Raw genomic sequence first — 25,890 nt, forward strand, 5'->3', positions numbered from 1 at the left:
AGAGAATAATCACTATATTGCATAACTAGGTTGGGGGTGAGGTTCCCAAGAATATTCCATGCGAAATGCTCTATGCCACCCAGAAAAATGGCCTAATTCCGTTATAAAAATGAAACTTGTTCTGGCTAGGGTGTAGATATTTCTAGATATTCCCTATTTCAATGTCACAAATGGATCTTTCCTTCAGATATCAGTTAGACCAGAAAAATGGCTTCATTTGAAAAAAATTAAAAACTAACATCTTACCAAGTACATTAACCATGTAAGTCACATATTTTACATCTCCAGACTTGTTTCCCACCATGCAGGAATAGTTTCCAGAGTCCGCTGGGTCAATGCTGTCTGTGGCAAGATGAGAATACAACCTTCTCCAGCTGCTTCCTGGTGCAATGTCCTGCCCGTCCTTTAGCCAATACACTGGAGGAGCCGGGACCCCACTCACCACACACTCCAAGGTTACGGGGCTACGAGAAAGAACAGCTAATGCCTGTGAATGGGTGGGGTGAAGAATGTGAAAATCATCTGAAGAAGGACCTGGAAAAGGAAAGGAGACGAGAGATTATTAGTAAGTCTTCGTTTCTAATCTCTTGCTTAGCAAAGCTGTGGGTATCACTGTTTTCCCATCTATTCTTTATACTACAAGGTCCTATTTGGCAGTTTAATCCTTTTTAGTTGAGAATTAAAAGATTTCTGTGGTCTTTTAGGGCTACTTCTGAATTGGCGGTTTGGAAATGCAGAATTCCCAACAAGTTCAGAAGCCACGCCTTTACTGTGCTCTAACTATTGGTGCTACCTCAACGCAACCGCCATAACCTAAAACTCAACAGTGATTTTCATCACATCTGAAAGAAAGAGGACAGACATATCTCTTTTTTTTTTTTTTTCCAAAATTCACAGACACCAATTTAATGACCACTACTATAAAGTTATATCTCCTCTATTTCTTCTTGTTTGAACAAAGGGCAAAATCCTCCACATGTATTCACTCTGTCACCTTAGCCAAAATGCCCTTCTGTAAGTTACATTTTTGAAGCATGTACAGTACTCTTCTATAATGCATTAATGTACTTACTTTTTTTTTTTTTTTTTTTAGACAGAGTCTCACTCTGTCATCCAGGCTGGAGTGCAGTGGTGCAATCTCAGCTCACTGCAACCTCTGCCTCCCACGTTCAGGCGATTCTACTGCCTCGGCCTCCCGAGTAGCTGAGATTACAGGTGTGTGCCGCCACACTCTGCTAATTTTTGTATTTTTAGTAGAGACGGGGATTCCGCCATGTTGGTCAGGCTGGTCTCAAACTCCTAACCTCAGTTGATGCACCTGCCTCGGCCTCCCAAAGTGCTGTGATCACAGGGGTGACCCACCATGCCCAGCCTGTATTTCCTTTTTTGGTAAGACTTTTCATGATAAACAAACAGGATTTGAAAAAAAATGAACTATCATTGCCCAAATTTTTATGAGGACTCTTCCTCTTCCACCAGTTACCATTCTTCTCCCAAATACTTACGACTCACAAGGAGCTTTCGGCCAATAGGTTCAACTTTTAATTGATGTGTGACAGGATTATAAGCTGCACATTTGTATGATCCCTTGTCCTCTAAGGATACATTCAAAATCTGAAGATTTCCTGATGGAAGGATTAAGTAATTCTCTGAGGAAGGAAGGGAGTGCAGTTAGGCCTCTCCCTTTATGAAGGACACCACAGCACAACTAAAACTCACAAAGGTTGATCATTATGCTTTATTCCATCTTATTTTGTTTTATTTTATTTTATTTTATTTTATTTTAGATATGGGGGTCTCACTGTGTCACCCAGGCTGGAGCACAGTGGCATAAGTACGGCTTGCTATAGTCTGGAACTCCTGGACTCAAGCGGGACTCCCACCTAAGCCTCCTGAGTAACTGAGACTACAGGTGCACACCACTACACCCAGTTAATTTTTAAATTTTTTGTAGAAATGGGATCTCACTATATTGCCCAGGCTAGTCTTGAACTCCTGGCTTCAAGTGATCTTCCTGCCTCAACTTCCCAAAGTGCTAGGATTACAGGCGTCAGCCACAAGACAGCCTGCATTACGTTTAGACGTGAGATTAGCGGCAAAGAAGCAATCAAGGAAAATTTCTTAAATGAAGGAAAGGGAAAGTCAAAGCAGAATAGAAAAAAAAGGTCAACAGAATTAGCACAGCAAATCAAACTCGGCAGAAGCATTTTAACGATAGTGAATCTCAAAGCACAAGAAACATGCTCCGACTTTGGCAAACCTCTACCTGCAGCACTGGTCACATGGTGTTTCTGCATTGTCTAGTCACTCATTTTTTTCCCACAAATACATATTAAGGGGCTACTTTCCGCCCACAATGGCCAGGCACAAGTGCTATGGCAAGGAAAAGAGCAGACAAAAACCCTGCATGCATGCAGCCCACGTTCCAGTAGGGGTATGTGGGGAGGTCAGAGAAAAAGAAATATAATCATAAACTAACAGAAATATGAATAACACAGTATCAGGTGTGATCAATTCTATGAAGAAAAGCAAAACTAAATAAAGGGGCCAGAGAGCACCAGGTATATTATTTCAGATAGGACCATGAGGGCTGTCTTCTCCAAGGAAGTGAAATCTGATGGGGGTCTGAAGGAACTGAGGGAGTGAGGCCTCAGGGGATGGGGCCGTAATTATATGTATATTGTAACCATTTGTTTTAGTCCTCTCCACTCATGCCTTCTTGCATCTACAGTTCATCTCTAGCACACAGAGCTTAGAAGCGGCTTATTTAATGAACATTTGTTCTGTGTGTGCCACCAGCTTTTCACAAAAAGTCTCACCTGTGGAATGTTTCAGCCATTTTCCCCGGATTTTATAGCGCACCTCAGCTCTGGGGTTACTCTCTGGTACCCTGCAGCCAATGAAACCAGCACTGTTTTCTTCTGCTGTAATAACATGCTTTGTGGATGAACCAAAATCACCAAGAACTGAAACAAATAAGGAAACAGATAAATAAATAAGTAAATAAATAAATGCAGATTTGAATTCTTTTTCCCAAAGGAAGTTTAAAAATCAGAAACAACATCTGCAGCGTGGCCTTTTGTGGCCGCTGACCCCAGTCCAAAGGGCTGCATGATCTTTCCATCTCAGAAAGCAGCTGGGGCAAGCTACTCAGGAGGCTGAGGTGGGAGGATCGCTTGAGCCCAGGAGGTTGAGGCTGCAATGAGCCAAGATCGTGCCACTGCACTCCAGCCTGGGTAACAGAGTGAGACCCTGTCTCAAGAAAAAAAAAAAGAAAAAGAAAGAAAAAAAGAAAAGAAAAAAAAAAGAAAGCAGCTGGGGCAGATGTGCATGGTTGAGGGCTAAGACCTAAGTCATGGCACCCTTTTTCATAAGTCAATGCTTCTAGGGAACCAGAATAAATATAAACTGCTCTGAAGACATCTAGAACTATAAAGCATAATTATTCCCATTTGGTCAAGACAAATCCTTTTCAATCCAGTCCCCCATCAAAACTCACTTTCCCTACAGATCCCTAATCTGTTTGTAGTTATTCACATTGCAATAAAATGTAAAATGATTTCTGGAACGAACCTAGGACACCAAAAAAATAAGGAAGGATATCATTATTTAGATTATCTGAATCTACTAACTTGGTCTCAATTCCTCTCAGTCTCAGTTCACTATGGATGGAGCCTGCGGGGGAACTCTTTATGATCTCCAGGGCTCAAAGCACTCAGCAGCCTGCCATGAGGAGTTCAGCCCGCCCGTGTGTGTCTTACAGCTGTCCATGGGTCACAGCTCTACAAAAACATTTACTCTTCTCAGTTATGACAAACTCACTACTCCTGGGGAATCCAGATTTCTTCTGTAAATAGGGGTGCCCTTACAAAGACGTTTTCCATTACTGGAAGCCATCACCATTTGAAAGGCAGATGGCTCCAACTTACTAAGAAAAACCACGCATTCCGGATTTTCCGTAAGTTCAATACTCAACATTCCTTTCTTTACAGTTACTTTTTTCCTGCTTTTTAATCATGGTTTCAATTAAATGAATTAAAATCACTCAGTAATCAAGGCAAATAAAACAGGTGTGAAAGAAAGACAAAGGACTCCAGGAAATAACTAAGTGTCAGAGTAGACAACAGCTTTTGCTGTTAATGATATCATGGACTTCCAAGTACTCATAAAGAAATTGTTCAGAATTCACATTAGAAAAGGGTCCTTCCCTGGCAAAGCAGCAGAGATTATAAAGAAAAAAACAACTGTCCTAACTGTATAACTTTAAAACAATCATTTCCATATCATTGTCACCGATGAGGACACCAGGCCAGGCTCACGGAGGTCTAAGCGCACTTCCACAAGTTCTACTCACAGCACGAGCCAAGGCTGAGATAAAAACTCCTATGTGCCTTACACCAAAGTCCATAGTCTTTCCCCTCTTCAGAAATGCAAGCACTAACAGTAATTTCCAGAAAACCCATACATAACAGGGACAAAATTAAACTCACCTGCCACAGATACTGTTGCTGGGCCACTCACAATGGCACCGATGCTATTGTTGGCAAGGCACTGGTAGTAACCCAAAAGGGAGGAGTTAAGAGAAAGAATTGTCAAAGTCCCCTGATGAATCTTAGTATGTTCCATGTTTCCATCCAATTTTTTTCCATTATGCAACCATGAGATATGAGTGGTCCCAGGTTTAGCAGAACAATGTAGTACTACAGGTCCACCAAGTTTCTGGACAGTAGAGAGTGGCTCAGAAGTAAAATAAGGTGCCAAGTCTACAAGGGAATATTCCCCATATGCAAAGAAAGCACGGGAGATAAGAGGAGAGAGAAAGAAGATTACATTAAACACATTTCATCTGTATCTTTATAACTAAAGGCAATCTCTTATTTTATGTATGTTATGGTTCTTGATGCTTGTAAAAGTTCTAGCAAAATTCTCATGAGCCTATTTATTGGAAGTGAAAAAGGGCAACATGTTAGCCTAGGACTTAACAATTAGGGTACAAAAGACAAGAATGCTGATGATATAAATCAGATACAATACCAATCCTATTAATAAGAAATAGCAGAGTGCAGCTGGGCCCTGGGACCCCACCTATAATCCCAGCACTTTGGGAGGCCAAGGCAGGTGAATCCTTGAGCTTAGGAGTTCAACAAGAACCTGGCAACATGGCAAAATCCTGTCTCTACAAAAAATACAAAAATTAGCCAATGTGGTGGTGTACACCTGTACCTCTAACGACTCCAGAGGCTGAGGTGGGAGGATTGCTTGATCCCAGGAGGTGGATGGAGGCTGCAGTGAGCCATGACTGCACTACTGCACTCCAGCCTGGGTGACAGTGGGAGACCCTGTCTCAAAAAAAAAAAGAAAGAAAGAAAGAAAGAAAGAAAGAAGGAAGGAAGGAAGGAAGGAGGGAGGGAGGGAGGGAGGGAGGGAGGGAGGGAGGGAGGGATGGAGGGAGGGAAGGAAGGAAGGAAGGAAAGAAGGAAGGAAATGGCAAACAGCTTTTTTAATAAAGTGACTTGGAAGAATTGGAAGTTAAGAACCTGAAAAAGTGAAGATGACTTTCCCAATAAAAAGAATTCTCCCCTATTTTACCAACAGGATTTGATTTATGAGAGCAAGTTTTTCTACAAATGAGGGCTGTGGTACTTTCTTATTACTTCCCTTCAATATAAAATAATGTTTAAGTTTTAAGAAAACAGAAATAGAAAGTTAGGAAGCCACAACTGAAATACAAAGGCTATCCTTTCTTAAATATAGGGCTTAGTATTTTTATTTGGGATTTGAAATTGTTTGATCTGTTATTTCTATTACTCCAGGAACATGGGAAGGCAGGGGTGTTCCTGCACCAAAGTATCCATGCAGATCCTTCTGTTCCAACTCAGAAGTGGGAAGGGGGAAGAAATATTTGTTAATTTGGTGGAATAAAATACTTAAAGAGAAAAAAAATCAATAAATTGCTGAATCTACTCCTACAGAATATTTAATCAGAAACGAAGTTAAGGGGAAGTATCTCTTCTGGCTGAATCTGGGGTGGTTGTTTAGCAAAACAGAAATAAAACCACAAAACCAATATTCCCCTTATTAAATTTAATACAGCTATATGATATTTTTAGCAGATATTAAAAACAGTACTCAATGAATAAACATCACTGTATTTGTATCTACTTATATATTCATGTTTACACAAGTCTAAAATAAAAAGAAATGCACGTGAACCATGTTTTAGGCATGGGGCTTACACACATATTTAACAACAAACACATTTATGCTTTTCAGTAACCCAAAGAGGCAGACAATAAATTAGGCAAGGTCATAAGAGAAAGTGGCAGACCTGGAATTTGAACCAAGTTCTCTCACTCCCAATTGAACATAGTATCATGCTGATTCTAAAACTTCTCTTTGGCATATATAGTCCACATTTTATTCCTGTTCTTTCCAAATCAGAAATTAGTAATAACATATCCCCTTATTTTAAAAAAAGCATGATTGGAAAATACGTATTAAAAAAAAAAAAAAAAGGGATAAATTACAAGGGCCAGGACAGGAAGGCCTGCTAATGTCCAAAGCACTACTAAGAGATCCTTAAATTGCTGAATTTATCAAGTTTTTAAATCAAGTCGTTGGTCAAACCAATCTTAGAAACATCTTTAGATAGCACCATTACCACAAAGCATTGCGGTACAAATTTATTTGCTATAAGATTAAGATAAGTAAAGGCCAAACCACCCCCTCCCCAATTCTTCTACTCTTACCTGAACTCACAGAAGAGCACAGAGCTGTAAGAGTAACATATAGCAGTGTACATAAGGCTCCAAGATCCGGATGCATAGCGCCAGATGACAGAAGCAGGCAGGACAGGCTTCCAGAGCAAAACCCAGGCCTTGGTTCACTAAAAAAGAAAAAGGAAAGAAAATATAAACCATTGAAATCTTTCATCTGAGCAGCTGGAGTTGTGAGCATGATGGCGGCCATCTATTTTGAAAGCTCTGTGCAGAGTACGTCAAATACTAGGCACTTAATGATCCAGATCTTCCCAATTCACAAACTGATCTCTAGACACTAGAGCTAGAAGTTTTGCTCATTCTTCCAAGGTCCTAGGATATCTCTTACTACACAGAACTAGTCACTCTGAATGAATACATTCAACTGCCTATAATGCATTTCTATTTACACATCTCACATACATACAAAACTCAACGCAACCAACATGTATTCCTCCTCCACATCCCCCAAAATAGTAAATATAAGGAAAATAACAAAATAGTGGCTAACATTTACGCAGTGTTTGCTATGTGCCAGACACCGTGTCAGTGCTTTAATACACGAATTTAATCTTCGTAACAACCCTGTGAGATAGGTACTACTGGTTTTTGTCCCTTTTTTTCAGATGGAGGACTCCTGGCTCATGGACTGGTCAAGCACAAAGAATATTAAGGTCAGGCCTGTGTTGGGATTGGGCTTGGCACCATTGTGAGAGTGGGATAAGCCAAAAGGATAGTAATGGATGAAGCCAGAGAGGAAGGCTGGACCAGATCACATATTCAGCTTTGAAGGCCATGGTAAAGATTGTGGGATTTATTCTAAATGAAAGAGCAAACCCTTAGAGGACACAGAGAAGGGGAATGATGTAATCTTATTTATGCTTTAAAAAGATCACTGGCTGAAGTGGAAAAGGGAGACTAAGCTGGACATACTGTAATCACCCTGGAGACAGATGAGGACACAGTGGTTAGAGCAATGAGTCAACCGTGGAGGTGGAGAAAAGTAGTTGGACTCAGAATATATTATAAAGGTCGACCCAATAGGACAAGTCGAAGGCTTGGATATAGTGTGGGACAGAGATGTGTGAAGGCTAACTCTTGGGTTTTGGTGACACAAAATAAATAATAGCCCTGTTTACTGAAATGGGGAAGACTAGAGAGGGAGAGACAGAAGAGAGGGTTCATCACTAGTTCTGTTTTGGCCAAGGTAAGTCTGAGCTATCTATTAGACATCCAAGTATTACTGTCAAGTCAACAGTTGCATGTATGAGTTTGGAGCTGTATGAAGAAATCAGAGCTGGAAATGTAGATCTTAAAAGTATGAATGCCTTGGCACTAGATGAGCTCTCTCTAAGGAAAACATGTTTAGAGGACTGAGGAAAGGGGAAGAGATAAAACAGAAGAGCCTTGGAATACTCCAACCTTTAGAGACGGGAAGTAGCCAAGGACACGCAGCAGAGGTAGTTAATGAAATAGAAAAAAAATCTATTTGTCTAGGGAGAACATAAGAAATATTTCTAGGCTGGGCACAGTGGCTCACATTTGTAATCCCAGCACTTTGGGAGGCTGAGGAAGGAGGATTACTTGAGGTCAGGAGTTTGAAACCAGCCTGGCCAACATGGTGAAACCCCGTTTCTACTAAAAATACAAAAATTAGCTGAGCCTGGTGGCATGCACCTGTAATCCCAGCTACTTGGGAGGCTGAGGCAGGAGAATCGCTTGAACCTGGAAGGTGGAGGTTGCAGTGAGCCAAGATCGTGCCACTGCACTCCAGGCAGGGCAACAGAGCCAGACTCCATATCAAAAAAATAAAAATACATTTTAAAAATAAGAAAAAGAAATATTTCTAGAAGAAGAGTGTGATCAATAGTCTCAAACATCAATGAAAAGCAGAGTAAGATGAGACACCATCAGAAAGGACTACTGAAGGTCGTTGGTGATATTGACAAGAGTGGTTTCAGTGGAGAAAAGACAAAAGCATGATGGTGGGTTCAGGGTAGAATGGGAAGACAGGAAACAGGAAGCAGGCACAGACACTTCCTTCCAGGGTTCTGCTATACAAAGGCAGCAGAAAAACAGGGAGAATTGCTGAAGACAGATGGTAGTCAAGGGATGGTTTGTTTGTGGGGTGTGTGTGTGTGTGTGTGTGTGTGTGTGTGTATTTTACTATAGAGACAGTATAGCACATTTGGTAAAACTAAAAAAGTTTCACAAAACCCAGCACTGGCAAGAATGTGAGCAAAAATCATTATCACATATTGCTGGTGGAAATAAAATCAGTACATACTTTTTGGAGGCAGTCTGCTATTTCTATCAAAAATCGTTCATGCAACAAACACTTATTGAATACTTATCATATGCTAAGACTATCCTAAGAGGTGGAATTGGGCAATTAAAACTGTATACATAAAACTAAGTAACACATAAAAATGTATACCATATATTCAAGTGGGAGAGATGGACAATATAAAAGATAAATAAAACTAGTAAAATTAACAATGTCCATGCCATTCTCCAGATATGGCCAATTCTTTCTCTTCTATCCTTCCTCTACACCTGGGACATGCGTAACCACAGCACTCAATACTTTCTTATGTAACTTATCTAGTGACACAACTGTGACCTCTTTGAAGGCAAGAATGACATCATATTTAGCTTTGCAAAATTTTAGTGCCTAGCAGAAAGTAGGTATTTCAAAAATGTTTCTTAAAATGAAAGGAATACAATAGAATGCAATTCCAAGAAGTACCTTAAGGAGTAGTGTTTAATGAGAACTGCCATCTCATCTGAATTTGGTATATTCTAGCTGTATTGTTTATTCCTTCACTCACTTATTCATTCATATGTATAATTTAAAAAATCAACAAAAAATACAGTAAGTGCCTACTATATGCCAGGTACTATGCTAGACTAGGCTACTATGTCTGCGAATCATGTCCCATGTTCCTGCTTAGCCAGGGCTAGACACTGGATCTATGACTATAGAATACAACAAAATCTAATGACAGTACTACATTAATGACATTTTAGAAATGAGAATTTTACGTGCATTTTCATTTATGCAAAGAAAGATGAACGCTAACCATTAATAAAATTAGGTAGTAATACAGAGGAAGGCACCTTAAGTACAGCTTTTAATAAATCAAATAGTATCTCCCAGAATCTGCTCACCTTCTCTATGCCAAGTACTCCAAAATCTAAAAGGTGCAAACTCAAGTTTCTCTAGCACGCGGATATCAGGTTATGAATCCGCTTTTCCAGTTTTTTCTTGCTGACCTCCTTTAAAAAGTGGGAGAGAGACTACCGGCATGACTCAACGGCAGAAGAGCCCAGCTGTGTGAAAACTTTTTTGGTTCATTTGAATTCTCACTTGGTTCAAGGGTAAGAACTGACACAACACTGGAAAGCAGTCAAGGCAAAGTAAACATTCAAATAACTTAACAGGAGACATTTTCCTGAGAGAACGACGACAAGAAGGATTGTGATTGTTTCTTCCTTTTGCCAAATCTTTCAGCTATTTATTTGTTAAAAAGTACTGAAACAAATTTCAGAGTCAACTTTAACCCTAGTGCATGACCTACTGAGTGACTGTATAGTTGTCCTTGAAAGTTTCACAGTTCATTACAGCTACCTAAATATTATCACACAGGAATCTTCTTTATTGAGTCTATCTTTCTATTGGGTTACTCTTTACATGCTCTCAGTTGATTTTGGAAGTTGGAAAGAACCTATGGCCAGAAAAGGCATTTACTAAATACGTGTTGGCTTGGTTTGTATTTATCCAAGGCAAGCCTGCTCAGTTTGTTAAAGAACTGTGATAATGACAACAAGGAGTTGGACTCTGCTGTTTTATGGAGTTGGGTAGCTTGACATTATAGTCAACAGCTAGTTACAGCACCCCAGGCCCAACCTCACAAATAAACATTACTGACCACACAAAGATTAGATACGTATGAATCACAGTATATCCATTAGTACTACTGGAAAATCTTTCAATGATATGTCATTTTCAAAACTACTATCTTTATCAAAAAAGAAACCCTTAACATTAGTATGATGGCTATTTAGTAAGTTATTAGAAAACCAAATATATATGTAATTTATTCATGTGTGTGTGTATATGTACATGCAAATGCGTGTGTGTGTGTGTGTGTGTGTGTGTGTTTAAGTTCCCCTACATTGCTCTGGCAAATAAACACAATTTTGTTTGACAAAGTTCACCATAACTAAACAAGGTTTCTGCCATCTTCTTATTCACAAGTCAGTGGCCTTAAAGTGTATGTCATTTTTCTCACCTATAGAAACTGACCTTGGCAAAGGGGACAATAACCCTAATTTCTTCTACATAGTTGTTATCCCATCCTCCTTACCTTTTCTTTCAATCTGGAAATAATGACCAGCAGAGAAAAAAATCCATGATAAGGATAACCATCCCACTCTATTCCACACATAACGTGGGCACATTACTTGCCAAAGGTGCTTAACCTCTGTTCTAGTGAACATAACATTCAAATCTCCTCGTGTAAAAATTAAAAACAGAACTCTGATTTAAATCATGTCAGATAGAATAGAATTCTGACTTAAACCACACTGCCTTTTTTTTTTTTTCTTACTTCAGGGATTTTTTTTTACTTCAGGTTTCATTTTGAATTTTCTTAAAGCACTCTATGTTGTCAGCATAATGCCTGGTGATATTTTAAACAAATTATTCAAGTTTTCTTCACATATTTTACATGTCAGTTTTACAAGAACTGCTAAATTTCTATACAAATACTCATCCAAAAAAAGTACACATTCAATATAGAATGTGCAGAAAATACATAAACATATAAAAAGGAAAGTAAACACGACAGTCCCGCCCCCTATAGAAAACAAGTCAATATTCTGATGCACTTCCTTCTCATCTTTTCCATATACGCGGTGTACTGTATTTACATAATTGTGGTAATACATGTTAGGGTTTTAAATGCTTTAATTTACTATTTAATGATCATTTTTCCTTATTAAAATTCTTTTTTTGTTATTTTTGAGATGGAATCTTGCTGTTGCCCAGGCTGCAGGGCAGTGGAGTGATCTCGGCTCGCTGCAGCCTCCACCTCCCAGGTTCAAGTGACTCTCTGCTTCAGCCTCCAGAGGAGCTGGGATTATAGGCGTGTGCCACCACGCCCGGTTAATTTTTGTATTTTTAGTAGAGATGGGGTTTCATCATGTTGGCCAGGTTGGTCTCGAACTCCTGGCCTTAAGTAATCCGCCTGCCTCAGCCTCCCAAACTGCTAGGATTACAGGCATGAGCCACTGCCCCTGGCCCTTATTAAAATTCTTCATAAACCATTTAACAGCTGCAGAGAATTTACTGCATGGATGTCTCGTATTTTAGTCTACTTAACCATTCTCTTTTGGATAGTTAGGCTACATTTTTATATATGGGGGCGTGTATGTATATATATGTGTGTGTGTGTGTGTGTGTATATATGTGTGTGTGTGTGTATATGTGTGTGTGTGTATATATGTGTGTGTGTTACTTTTTTGCTATTCTAGATAATACTGCTATGAACATTTTGTCCATAAATCTTAAACCACCCTTCTAATTATGCCCTTAGGACATTTTTAGGAGTAGAATTATATTAGATCAGGGAATACAAACATTTTCAAGAATCTTAATACATATTGTCAAGTTGTGTTCCAAAAAGAGGCCCCCAATAGCCAACCCCATCCCTCACAACAAAAATCGGCACATGAAGGTAACTCCCCATCACTGGCAAATGGTTTAGATCCTCACACTGTGGTAAGCAAAGTGTAGATATAAATCATGACTTTGAGTAATGAACTAAAATACTTGCTAAGGCATAAAGTGACTTTCACTCTCTATTAGGGATTTTTTAAAACAATATTCTAAAGTTACATAAAAGTAACTGGAAAAAGAATGTAAGGCATGGACATTGCAGGCCATATTCATCAAACTTGGTCAATCCGTGAACGTCCAATGACGAAAAAACAATGTGGACACAAAACCTCTGCTTTTTACCCATAATCTATTATATAGTAGAATAAGGAGTTATTGTTGTTACACTGTGTGGTTTTAACTCATCAAACGTATTTCTCAAATTTATATGCAAAAACTGCTGACACCTTAAGGGAATATTTGCTGACATTCAAAACAGTAAATTGCCATTCATTTCAAAACCGTATTCTCCCTTTCCTACTGCTTTTCTTGTCCGTTTTATATATATATATGTGTGTGTATATATATTAAATGTACATATATGTGTACATACACACACACATATATGTATATACACATATATACACACACATATACACACACATATATATGTTTGTATATATATGTACCCCTCCCTAATCTACTAGAGGTAATAAAATCAGTAAAGAGGTTAGAATTTGATTCCTTATGTGAAAAACAGAAGTGGTGGGCTCATCGAACCCAGTGGTCTCAAATGGAATTAGCACAACCACGAGAAAGTTCTTCCATCTCCTTCCCATCTTCATATAAAGCTAGTGGCCCACATAATTGCATTCTTTTCACTGACAAGCTGAGTGGGTGATTTGTCTGAGAAGATGCTTAGTGGTCACTTTGCTCTCAGGAAAGCGCCTGGCAGTAGTCTCTCCAGAGAAAGACTGTAGAACATGCATGCACACAAACACACAAAATGCAGCTACGTGTCGTAAAACCATTAACCCATCTACAAAGCAGAACAACTTGTTCCTCAATGCTGTAAAAATCTCTGGAGGCTCCCCAGTCTTGTGTGGCACAAGTACTGCTCCCAAAGTCCAAATGTCACTAAGCAACAGCTGGTGTTTCCTAAGTCACAGGGCTTTCTTTACGCCTTTCTCCCACATCCACATAGGAGGCAGTCTGTCCTATAAGCTCTACTTTATATGCCATTCCAAGCTTAGAGCATTTCTGTGGGCAGAGGGAAGCTAAAGGTATACCTCATCCTAGAATAAGAAAGGAAATACTTTCCTAACGTTTACTTAACTTATTGTTCAGGTTGTGAACTTATTGCTTTTATAACCCCTTTTCAACATGCTGCCAGAATAATCCTTTGGGAAAAGTCTTTCCTGAATTTCTAGATTTGATTACTTTGTTTTTGAAGCAACGCCTTTGCTTTCATAAGGATGATCAAGGCTGTCTTTCTGAATCATTCCTCTTCCTAGCCTCCTATTCCAAACTTTCTTGTAGTTTTCTTTCAAGCTTAGGAAATAACTGTGATTAATTTGTGAGCAAAAACTTGGCTTTGAGATCAGTATAGTTCCTCAAAATAAGAAATTATTTAAGTTAGATTCTGTTTTTTAAAAAGAATCTTATTCTGTATGAAACATGGTAATTTCCTTTTTTAAAACAATGATTGATCTCTATTTTCAAACAATCTATCTCAAAATATGCTATTGATCAACTAAGAAAAACTTATTTTCAGAACTACAAGGAAAAACAAATACATGTCTACTTAAAAATTCTTGATTAAGTACTATCAAGATTAGTGCAGTCCAATTTCAATTATAGAAGTCAAATATAGTATTTTAACCCATTGGGCTACCTTGACCTTAACCACAGGCAACTTTAAATCTCCTGTCAGTTTTCTTCATTCTGAATATTTGACTAAGAAGTTAACATCATTTCCTACAGAAACTTCTCAAATAACTCTACTTTTCAAGTAAGCATTCATTCAATCAATCCATTTAATACACAGAACATCTACTTTTGGCAAGAACCTATAAGGGGTACAAAGATGCACCGAACTAAAGGACACTGCTCAATTGAGAAACAAGGGCATGAACATAATTATCTCTAGAAAAAAGAAAAAAGTCTTAAATGCAATAAGAGAGTAAAAAGTATTGAAAGAGTTCAAAATAGAGGAATTCATCTTTTATTCAGTAAATACTTGGTGCATGCTTACTATATACCAGGCACTGAGCTATCCTGGAAACTCAGCCATGAATAAAAGAGACATAGTGTCTGCCCGCATGAGGCTTACAATCAGGTGAGGAAAGGTGACAAGTAAGGAAGCAATTAAAATACAGACTCATCTAACATAGGAATGGCGCAGATAGCAACTTTTTGCTATAATGGCTCTTAGAAAGTTATTCCACTTTTTAAAAAACATAGCTTCGTTTTATTCAGTACAACAACTTTTTCAATCAGAAAGTAAAGAAAAACACTCTAAAAAGTGATACTCTGATATTATAGCTTCAGGCAAAGCTGCACACACCAATTTATATAATACCACAGTTTTTAGACTTTACACCACGTCATGTAGAAAAAAGTGAATTGCATGCTATGTTTGGATGACCCCAAACGTTGTGCTTTGTGTTCAGATGCCAACTGAGGGGGAGGACAGTGGGCATTCTACTGATCTTCTGTGAGATTCCACTAATTAGTGAGATTCTTGTAATCTTCTGTCTGCAGTGTGTGTGCACCATTTCCGCGAGTTGTGAAACACTCTTGTGTTGAGCTTTTGTTTTGCCATAAGGTGATTTTAGGTGCTTTTATTTTCTAAGTGCAGTTTGAATGCGAGGTAACTACGAGCCTTAAGAAGACTTCCAGTGTCCAAAAACCCATTTCCTGACTCTACACCACCCGTGAAGGAATTCCTCACCATTCCTCTTTCACCAGCCTCAAGGCTTCTCTTCCTCCTTTCACAAGCATAATAAAATCAGTGCATTTTATTTAAGAACAAACTGGATTTACTTACTTTTAAAGTATCTTTTACCATCTCTACAAATGTGCTTTCACTGCTCCATTGATATGTTTTTCTGTCTGTTAAATCTGGCTATCTTGGATTGGGAAAGAACATATCATGACTCTTTCCATGAAAAGCAACGGACATGCTTTATACTAAAAGGCAGAATTTTTAGGAAACAAAGGTTTTCAGAGATTAAAGCAGTTACATGAGAAAGAGACAGGTGAGCAACAGAATAAAGCAAATACAGGTAGGTGTTCCAGGAAAAAGAGAAAGCTCACTTAGCCTAGATTTGGACTTGGAGAGGGGAAGACTTTTCAGAGGAAACAATGACCAGGTGAAATCAGATGGATACGTTTGGGGGATGCAGTAGAGGAAGTGAGGAAGAGAAGGAAGGAAGTATTCCAAGCAGAAAGAACAGTGTGTTTGCAGAATCAGAGTAAGGAAGTATGGGCTGGAGAATACAGTAAGAAGAGAAGGATAAGACACAGTGAGAGGAAAGCAATATAGGTGAGCAGAAACAAGAGTGGAAAGAACAATATAAATCATGTTAAAGTGTTTGGCTTTTATTCTGAGAGGAGGGTGTTAAAGGCTTTTAAGCAGGCAAGGACATGATCAGTCCCACACCTTTGAAAAACCACTGACACTGCAATGTGGAAAATGGCTGAGGATAAGAGAAGTTAGAAGGTTATCGTGAAAGATATGGGGACCTGTACTGGAGAAATATCATGGAATAAATTTGAAAGATTTTTCAAAAATTTGTAAGACACGGTCATATTTAAAAGATGTAAGTGGCCAGGAGCGGTGGCATACACCTATAATCCCAGCACTTTGGGAGGCCAAGGTGGGTAGATCACTTGAGCACAGAAATTCCAAGACCAGACTGGGCAACATATGGAGATCCCATCTCCACCAAAAATACAAAACGTATCGAGGCGTAGTGGTGCACACCTGCAGTCTCAGCTACTAGGGAGGATGAGGTGGGAGGATCCCTTGAGCCCAGGAGGTTGAGACTGCAGTGAGCTATGATTGCACCACTGTACTCCAGCCTGGGTGACAGAGTGAGGCTCTGTGATCAACAGGACTTGGACAATGAATGAGTTGGACTGGAAAAGAATAGGACCTAGGACATCTTTGGAATCCATTCATCTATCCACTGCTCTGCTTCCCCACTGCTGTGACTATAAATAAGGAATCGAGGCTGCTGTCCGGAATTCTGACTTAGACAAGTGAGTGAGTGGATGATGTGCATTTACTGAGATGGGAAATGTGCAAGGAGCGGCAGGGTCTTCCGTGGGCTGCTGCCGCTGTTTGAGGTGGTGGAGGGAATGGAGAGCATCTGAAGGTGTGGAGATAACGAGATGAGCTGGATGTAAGTGGGTTCTAAGGAAGGTCGGGCAGGCAAGCAGAAAGAAGCCTGAAGCTCTTAAGAGAGATTTGGGTCGCAGATGACACTCTGGCAGGCAACAGCAGACACACGGAACTATGGCTTAGACTGAATCCCAAAACTACCATGCTTGAAGGGGTAGGAACTCCTCATTCAAAATAAACCACACTATCAATACTACTAATGAAAAAATTTTAAAACAAAAAAGGAAAAGACAGAAATGATATTCCAGGGATGGAGTCAAACACTCAGACTTTAAAAATGAGTTTCTTAATGTGATTTAATTTCACATTTCACACTGTTATACCTTTCCAAGGTACTACAGTATAGGGTAATCAGACACATTCCTTAACCGTTGACTCCTTCATGTTTTGATTCGGGACAGTCTTCATGCTGTCCACAGGGGGTCTCCCAAAATGAGAGTAACAGCTGGCATACATCTTCCACGATTCTACAGGAGGAAAGGAGAAGCAGAGTGCTACAAGTCTAGTCGCAACAAACATACTATCTAATAGCATGCTACTCTCTGGGGCTTATGGGGGTTTCTTTAGAAACCAAAGAATTTCTTAAAGCAGTCATGTGCAATTAACAATGATGTATCTTCTGACCTGCCACATAGCTCCCAGTCCATAGGAGGAACATATAAATCTTATCAAAGTAAAGCTGCAGGATCTCAGACACCAAGGCCCACTGTCAATCACTGGGAGCGCTCTCTTCCTGCCAGAACGAAGCCCCCTGGGTTTGAAACGCAGCTTTCCACAGTACTCACTTTATAAGCACTTATTAATGATCGTGCAATCATTCAGATCAACTTAAAAAAAAAGTTCACACCTACAGACTTCACAACCCTTCCCCCACTTCTCCCAAGTCTCAATCGAGTCAGCCAAGCATACAAACGATCCTGCTGCCTGCAAAAGCATTTCCTTTCACTGTGGACTGCCAAAAGTAGAGGAAGAAAATGGAAGTGACTTGGAGTTATGGCACCAAAAAGGCCAAATGAGCAAAGAAATAATCAACTCCACATGAGCCACTTCAGCTCCAACACAATGAAAAGGGCCCAGGACGAACCCCAGGAAAGGTCACTGAGATCAAGGGTCACACGCAGAAAAAGGCAACAGTGAGGGGCTGCCAGCTGCAACAGGAATCAATGTGGTCCTAATTACACCGAAGGAGAGGGGACAAGAGCTCAGTTAGGTTCTATTCACAATATTTGTGTTTTTTAAAAAAAAGTCAAGTGTTCCTGTTCCACTCTCTTTCTAAGAGACTATTTCTTCCTGCCACTAGAGCACAGGAAGCCAAGAATTGTGAAGATAATCCTGGCATCCACAGTGGCTTGTACAGGAGCATTATAAATATTTAAAAGCATAGCTGCATACAAATGGTGAAATTCTAAAAAGCACTGTGAGAGAGATCATTAAAAAGACAAAATACAGAAAATTTCAAGGGGATTATTTTGCAAGTCCCATGGAGTCAGCACTTGCCACAAATCCAGCATTTGGTAGATTTTCAAGTTTGTCACTGGAATTGGCTTCCTGGGAAAAAATAACCGTTATGGTAACCACAAAACAAATGCTAAAAGCTAAGTTTGCTAAGAACTAGCTATTGCAAAGATGTAGACACACATCTGACTAACTTCTGATGGAGGATGAGGAGGAGGAATATGGACACATTTGACTAACTTCTGATGGAGGATGAGGAGGAGGAATATGGACACATTTGACTAACTTCTGATGAGGATGAGGAGGAGGAATATGGACACATTTGACTAACTTCTGATGAGGATGAGGAGGAGGAATATGGACACATTTGACTAACTTCTGATGAGGATGAGGAGGAGGAATATGGACACATCTGACTAACTTCTGATGAGGAGGAGGAATATGGACACATTTGAAAAAGAGCTCCCTACGGGTGTTAGGTAATGTAACTAACGGAGTTGTTAACAGGTCCAGCGCTTTGCTTAGACCTGACTGACTGATGCACTGGGCTAACCTAAGTACAAGTTTCCCCGGCAGTTACAAAAGACTCACCCTCATGGGGTTTGGCTTAGATTCCATTTTAATAACAAGGAAAAACTCCTCAAGGAGAAACTCATTTCCATGAAGTACATTATTCAAATACACACAGTCAACATTGAAAAGGCAGATAAGAAAAAACAGAAATCTTGGAAAAGGACCTTTGCTGCAAATAAACTTGAATCAATGCTGGCTGAACACTGGGTCTCTGCCACAATGACTTTTACATTATCTTACTGTCAGGTTATGAGTTTCCTAGAGACCTAGAACATATTAATACTAGTTTCCAAGTACCTTATTCCATCTTTAAACTTGGCCACATACAATAATGGAAGAAATCTAGATTTCTTATAAGCCCCTGCTTGGTTCAAACTGGTAATGGGAATTAGGTCAGACACAGCTTCATCAAAGCTGTCATCCTACCATGGAAGAGAGGCTGTGCATTGATAAAGGGGTTCTTCAAGCACATTCATAAGCTGATGTACAAGTCAATCACGGATTACTATGTAGTTAGTACGTAACTGGCACCAATTGACTGATAAGTCCAAAATTAAGTAAAAACAGACATTGGCCTATGCCAGGAAAACTTGCACCCTCGAAAACTTTAAATCAGTGTCAGGCAGTTAAAACCAAAGTAACCATCAGGATACAATGCTCTGATGAACTAGAAAATAGAAAAACAAATCAATTAGGATCACAATATCTTTGTAAACATAACACGACGCAGCATGAAGTTTTAATCCAATTAGAAAAGCCCGAGAAGTGGCCTTTGGCATCAGGTCCAGCCTATCAAAAATAAAGCAAAGTTTGTTGGAACAACTCTGCTAGGCCACATATGCATGAAGCAGCAGCGGCTGGATTGTAACATAACACTGGCAGGATGGTCAAAGAAAATTCACAGACACTGATACAGAAAAAGTACATACACACACACATAAATACACACATGTATACATACTACCAAAAAACACAGCCGCAGATAGAACCAACCTGGAACACAGAAAAACTTATTCCAATGATGCCTCTCTGTGCAAAACGTAATCCCTTATTAATTATTCATTGCAGGCCATAGTCATCAAACTTTGTCAATCCGTGAACTTCCAATGAAGTTCGTTAATCCCTAATTAATTATTTTCAGTATCAATGTATAAAGCAGGCATGAATATCATTCTCATTATGATTACATCTGATTTTTAAACACATATAGTCTTAACTCCAACATTATGACCCAATTTATTCATTAATGACTATTTCCAAAAAATCAAGAACATCAAACACTTTCTTTCTTTAATGTACCACAACCAATAAAGGTAATTCCAAAAGAATTCCAATTTTTTTGGCACAATAACAGCAGCATGAGAGTAAATATGCAGTTTCCCAAGGTGACTGACTTCTTTAAAGAAACAATTCTCATGTATAAGTCTTGGCATAGTTCTTAAAGCTTCTGTATTATACTATACTCATATTTCATAGTTACACAATAACAGACCTTATGTTTACAGAATACACTTCCACCTGTATATATCCTTGTAGGCCTCCCTCTTCCTGAAGGACTTGTCATTGTTGACTTCTGTGCACAACATGAGGGTTTCTTTTGTTTTCAGTGAGTTTTCTTAAAACGTACAACTTTACTCATATTTTTTTGAGACAGGGTCTCGCTCTGCTGCCCGGACTGGAGTGCAGTGGTGTAATCATGGCTCACTGCAACCTCTGCCTTCCGGGCTCAAGTGATCCTCTCACCTCAACCTCCCAAGTGGCTGGGACCACAGGTGCCAGCGATCACAGCTGGCTAATTCTTCTACTTTTTGTAGAGACAGGGTCTCTCATGTTGCCCAAGCTGGGCTCAAACTCCTGGCCTCAATCAATCTGCCTGCCTCAGCCTCCCAAAGTGCTGGGATTACAGGCATGTGAGCCACCACAACCAGCCTACAACTTTATTCTTTATGTAACATCATGTAAACTAATTTGGGTCTGAGGATTATAAGAATGCTGGGGGATGGATCCTTACCTTAATTTTTTAAAATCCCTTCATTCAACCCATTTTCTTTCTTTTCTTTTTTTTTTTTTTTGGAAGATGGAGTCTCTCTCTGTTGCCCAGGCTGGACTACAGTGACACAATTATGGCTAACTGCAGTCTTGACCTCCCTGGGCTCAGCTGATCCTCCCACCTCAGCCTCCCGAGTAGCTGGGACCACAGGCGTGCACCACCACACTCGGCTACTTTTTGTATTTTTAGGAGAGACGGGTTTCACCATCTTGGCCAGGCTGGTCTTGAACTTCTGATCTCAAGTGATCTGCCCGTCTTAGCCTCCCAAAGTGCTAGGATTACAGGTGTGACTCACTGCACCCGGCCCATTCAACCCATTTTCTAAGGACAGACGGAGTGGGGTGGGAATCTACAACCTAAAACTGCAAAGAGCAGCTTTTCATTCATTTATGCAGCAAAACATACTGAGCTCCTATATTCAAGGTAGTTAGGGAAAAAATATGGGTGGGGGGATAAAGTAGAATAAAATAACAGAGACCTTGACCTCATTTCTTAAAACACTCAATCTCTGACATCTTTAACTCTTGTATAGCAATTAATAAGCAATTGAATTTTAAATTTTTTTGGTATAAAAAAGTTTCAAAACATGACAGGATCCCTAATTTTTTAAAACAATATGTTGAAAACAAAATTATTAGTTGATGGTCTAAATGGATTCATCTCCTTTTCCTAGAGAATGTTAGGCAGAACATTTACTAACTTAGTATGGCTTAGGTCCTGTCTGCAAAGGGAAAAAAAACTCCACAGTTTTTTCCAGCTTTAGAATTCTATGACAATATTTACAACTGCTGTGTGTAAACGAAAAAACATACAAACACTTAAAAGTTTATCTTACACTATAGTTTTGCCTCATCTATGGCAGCCTCCAAAAATGACTGCACTAAGAGGAAAGGAGGGAAAAAACTGCAAAGATATCCAAAATCAACAAAATGTCAGCTCCAAACATTTAAGTTCATCACTTCAGTTTGCAAGCAAAAAAGAGTGTTCATGTTCACTCAAAAAAACAAAAAGCTAAGTTGAAAAGAAAAAAAAACAAACAGTAGAAGACGTGAAGTTCACAGTTTCATTCTAAGAACCTGGAGAGGGGGGCCTTTCACTTTATATTTGAGTAAAGAATTTGGAGAAATTTCCCTAGCCAACTTTACTTTGTGAACGTCACGGCCACTGTCAAACAGTCAGTGAGGTATCCATAGATTTCTGGTGACTGTCAGAAACACGTATACAGTAGAAGAGATAGGTCTTCTCCTGAAGACTCAGTATTTATCTCAAAAAAAGAATCTCGGGCTGGACATGATGGCTCACGCCTGCAATCCCAGCACTTTGGGAGGCCGAGGCAGGAGGATCACTTGAGGTCAGGAGTTCGAGACCAGCCTGGCCAACACGGTGAAAACCTGTGTCTACTAAAAATACAAAATTTAGCTGGGTGTGGTGATGGGCACCTGTAATCCCAGCTACTCGCGAGGCTGAGGCAGGAGAATCGCTTGAACCCAGGAGGCACAGATTGCAGTGAGCCGAGACTGTCCCACTGCACTCCAGCCAGGCAACAAGAGTGAAACTCCATCTTCAAAAAAAAAAAAAAGAATCTCTGGTTATGAACAAAAGAGCATTTCCAATTTGAAAACTATTTAGTTACAAAGTGTTCCAAGAACTTACGTTTTAAGATGTTTCATAACTCCACATAATCATCTTTTTCTCTTCCCAGTTTCCCTGCCAACCTAAGTAAGTACCTCAGGAGTAAAGGATCAGATGGCAAATGTAAGTATTCCAAAACAGAAGAAATGATTTTGTTGATTCAAATTACCTTCTGTGCTTGAACAGCCTCAGGGTGCAAATAAAACATACTACTAATTAAAAGAACCAATAGTAGTACTAATAAAACATCTACAAAGCAGTTTTTATATAGACAGAGGCTTTTAGGTACTTGCCTCCTAACCTCAGCACATGGAACAATGAATGTGCCCCTAAAACGAAGTGAACTATTTCCACTTCTGTTGGAGAAGAATAGTCAACTTAAGTCCATGGCTGGAGAGAGAGAACCCTACTTGATATTGAGGCATCATAAAAACTTGGGCATAAATCTTACAGATGAAGAAACATCTAGCATGAGAAACAGCACAGAAGCCATTTCTCAAGATAGATAACTGTACATAGGTCATTGTACTCAATGGAAATCACAGCAATGGTTCCCAAACTTTGGGATTTCAATAAACAGAAAATTTACAAACAAAATACCTGTATGTCCTATGTAAGCTTTCCAAAATCTGCCCTGAAAACATTTTTTAAAAATTAGTAACTGCCATCTACTATTGGTATTTCATTAGAAAACAAAGTAGTAAGCAAGAAGTAATTTCAGTATAAATGCAGCTTATGACTTTTGGTTAGCTGTTTCTCATTTTACTCCAGACGAATATAAAATCTTTATTAGAGATCATGCTGGTTCAAAGACCAGTGTCAAAAAACAACTAATCTAGAGACTTAACGTTTTCACTGTCTTAAATCAGTAGGATTATGCTACAACTGCTCAACACCACACATTTGGCTCTGAAACAGGCTGAGTCATCTGTATGCACAGGTATTCCACAGCTCTTCATCCTCAGTGTCAGCGACAGTCTCCCTAAAGCAGCATTATCACTCTTCTCAGCAGTGACAGGTTTCTGCCACTCAAAAAGACCCAATGTGTCCCAGAGTCCCATCCCTGTCTTCATGATTAAGCTTCCCCTCCAAAATAAGCCGAACTCTTAGACCTTGCTGGGAAGCTGATGTCTCAGAGGCAGGACCCTCATCATAAGCAGCCCTGCATTCCACCCAAACCCCCCCATCGCCCCCTCGCTCTCTCAGCACACTGCTCCCCAATGTCACGTTTTAAAACTGTTTTCCTTCCACACTCATGGCCTTCATTTTCATTTTAATCTGATTTCTTGTGTGTAAAAAGCATAGACAAGGAAGAGTCATGAAGGGACAGAGCAGATGATCCTACCTGACTCACTATACTCAAAAATAAATAAATAAGTAAAAGAGTGAGACTAGTTTATTCACAGGTCACATAAATGCAAAAAACATCTTTGGGAACAGGGGTCTGGGGATATATGGGAAATCCTTGTACCTTCCACTCAGTTTTGCCGCGTATCTAAAATTGCTCTAAAAATAATTGTTTAAAACATTTCTAGAGGAACTAGATGAACCACTAGTTTGTCAGTTCCATGAGAAAAGGGACCTTGTCTATTTTGCTCATCACTGTACAGATACCACCACCTTGCACGAAATGAGTGCTTAGTAAATTGTGATAAATGAAAGAACTTCCACTGTGAGAAACCCAGCAAAGTTTTCTGGGAATTATGAAGTTACTTAACCACACCGACTTATGTTTTACTACAACAATTTTTAAAAAGTGATTATAGGATATACAATTTAAAATAGGTACTAAAGTCAAGGCAACTAACCAAGAGCATGGTGCAGCGCTACAGTAAAAACATGGGCAGGCTGGGCACGGTGGCTCACGCCTGTAATCCCGGCACTTTAGGAGGCCGAGGCAGGCGGATCACGAGGTCAGGAGTTTGAGATCAACCTGACCAACATGGTGAAAACCTGTCTCCAATAAAAATACAAAAATTAGCCAGGCGTGGTGGTGCATGCCTATAATCCCAGCTACTCAGGAGGCTGAGGCAGAAGAATCGCTTGAACCTAGGAGGCAGAGGAGGTTGCAGTGAGCCAAGATCGCGCCACTGCACTCCAGCCTGGGTGACACGGTGAGACTCTGTTAAAAAAAAAAAAAAAAAAAAAGGCAAAAATTAAAATAGTTTAACAAAAGGGTCCCTTTAAACCTAAGGGAAAAAGACCACAAACACCACCAAAGGCACTATTATTTTGTTCACAAATAGAAATGACTTGGTGGGCTGCAAAACATTTATTATGATCTTAAAAGCTCTAAAAGGCGTATGACCAACTGTGGGTAAATGGAAATCTCTACATTTAGGATGCTCTAAGGATCTGTAGCCAAAACAAACACAACAGACTCTCTTCACACACTTTTGACACACCCAGGCATTACTGGCTAAACTACCCGTTTTTTATTGTACATAGGCTTCCTGAAACATATGAACTTCTGTATAGTCAAAATCACGTAATAGCAAACTATGTTAAAATAAAATTCTACCACATAACGCTAGTACTAAACAGGGTAACTTCTTAGGATAAATTTTAAGCAGATTTTAACAGTATTGGACAAACGAACTAGGTCAAACCACAAATAGTTTCATAAATCTTCTTAAAACCATCAGGTCAATCTATCCCGCCTCTTGCCAACACTTTTTAAGTCTTAAATTTGGTAAACATCTTAAGGAAAATCAAATACACTTTTTAAACAATCTGCCACAATGCTAATTTAACCTGCACATACATGTGAGGTTAATCCAGTTCGCATGTGAGTTATTCCCTGTCAATATCAGGCAGTATCAATTTGCTTTTTTTTTTTTTTTTTTTTTTTGAGACAGTTTCATTCTTGTTCCCTAAGCTGAAGTGCAATGGCGTGATCTCGGCTCACCGCAACTTCCACCTCCCAGGTTCAAGCAATTCTCCTGCCTCAGTCTCCCGAGTAGCTGGAATTACAGGCATGTGCCACCACGCCCAGCTAATTTTGTATTTTTAGTAGAAACGGTGTTTCTCCATGTTGGTCAGGCTGGTCTCAAACTCCCGACCTTAGGTGATCTGCCTGCCTCAGCCTCCCAAAGTGCTGGGATTACAGGTGTGAGCCACCGCGCCCAGCCAATTTGCTGATTTATTTACATAAATTCATCTTCATAAGCAATTATAAAATTAGGATTTTAAAATATTGTACCAGTATTTAAATCAGAGCTACCTGAGAAAGACTGAACTGTTTTGAGTCGATAGCACTCATTTTTCTGCCTCAGCACAGCAGAGCTATGCCACATTCCCAGGGGTAATTGTGGGTCACCTGTAAGTGATAAGAAGATGGGACACATGCAGT

General features: G+C 39.6%; 1 protein-coding gene and 1 long non-coding RNA gene across 7 annotated transcripts in view; one reads left to right on the forward strand and one right to left on the reverse strand.

Moving 5' to 3' along the window:
- Nucleotides 1–25,890, reverse strand: part of LOC105476247 (cell adhesion associated, oncogene regulated) — a 243,450-nt gene that overhangs the window by 57,289 nt on the left and 160,271 nt on the right. For 4 of the 6 annotated variants that reach the window (XM_071076038.1, XM_011731984.3, XM_071076039.1 and 1 more), the window contains exons 2-6: nt 6,750–6,886; nt 4,491–4,763; nt 2,820–2,966; nt 1,506–1,649; nt 247–534 (exon numbers count right to left, since the gene is read on the reverse strand). In XM_071076038.1, coding sequence (XP_070932139.1) covers nt 247–534; nt 1,506–1,649; nt 2,820–2,966; nt 4,491–4,763; nt 6,750–6,825 — 928 coding nt within the window. In that variant the 5' untranslated portion in view covers nt 6,826–6,886. Of the gene's footprint in view, nt 1–246; nt 535–1,505; nt 1,650–2,819; nt 2,967–4,490; nt 4,764–6,749; nt 6,887–25,761; nt 25,858–25,890 lie in introns of all 6 variants that reach the window. The other 2 variants (XM_071076036.1, XM_071076035.1) reach the window with 1 other exon arrangement.
- On the forward strand, nt 445–3,773 carry LOC139357666 (uncharacterized). The gene is made up of 3 exons (XR_011611279.1): nt 445–565; nt 1,094–1,215; nt 3,653–3,773. It is a non-coding gene; the product is annotated as an uncharacterized lncRNA (long non-coding RNA).

This window comes from Macaca nemestrina, chromosome 12 (assembly GCF_043159975.1).
Source record: "Macaca nemestrina isolate mMacNem1 chromosome 12, mMacNem.hap1, whole genome shotgun sequence".
Lineage (NCBI taxonomy): Eukaryota > Metazoa > Chordata > Mammalia > Primates > Cercopithecidae > Macaca > Macaca nemestrina.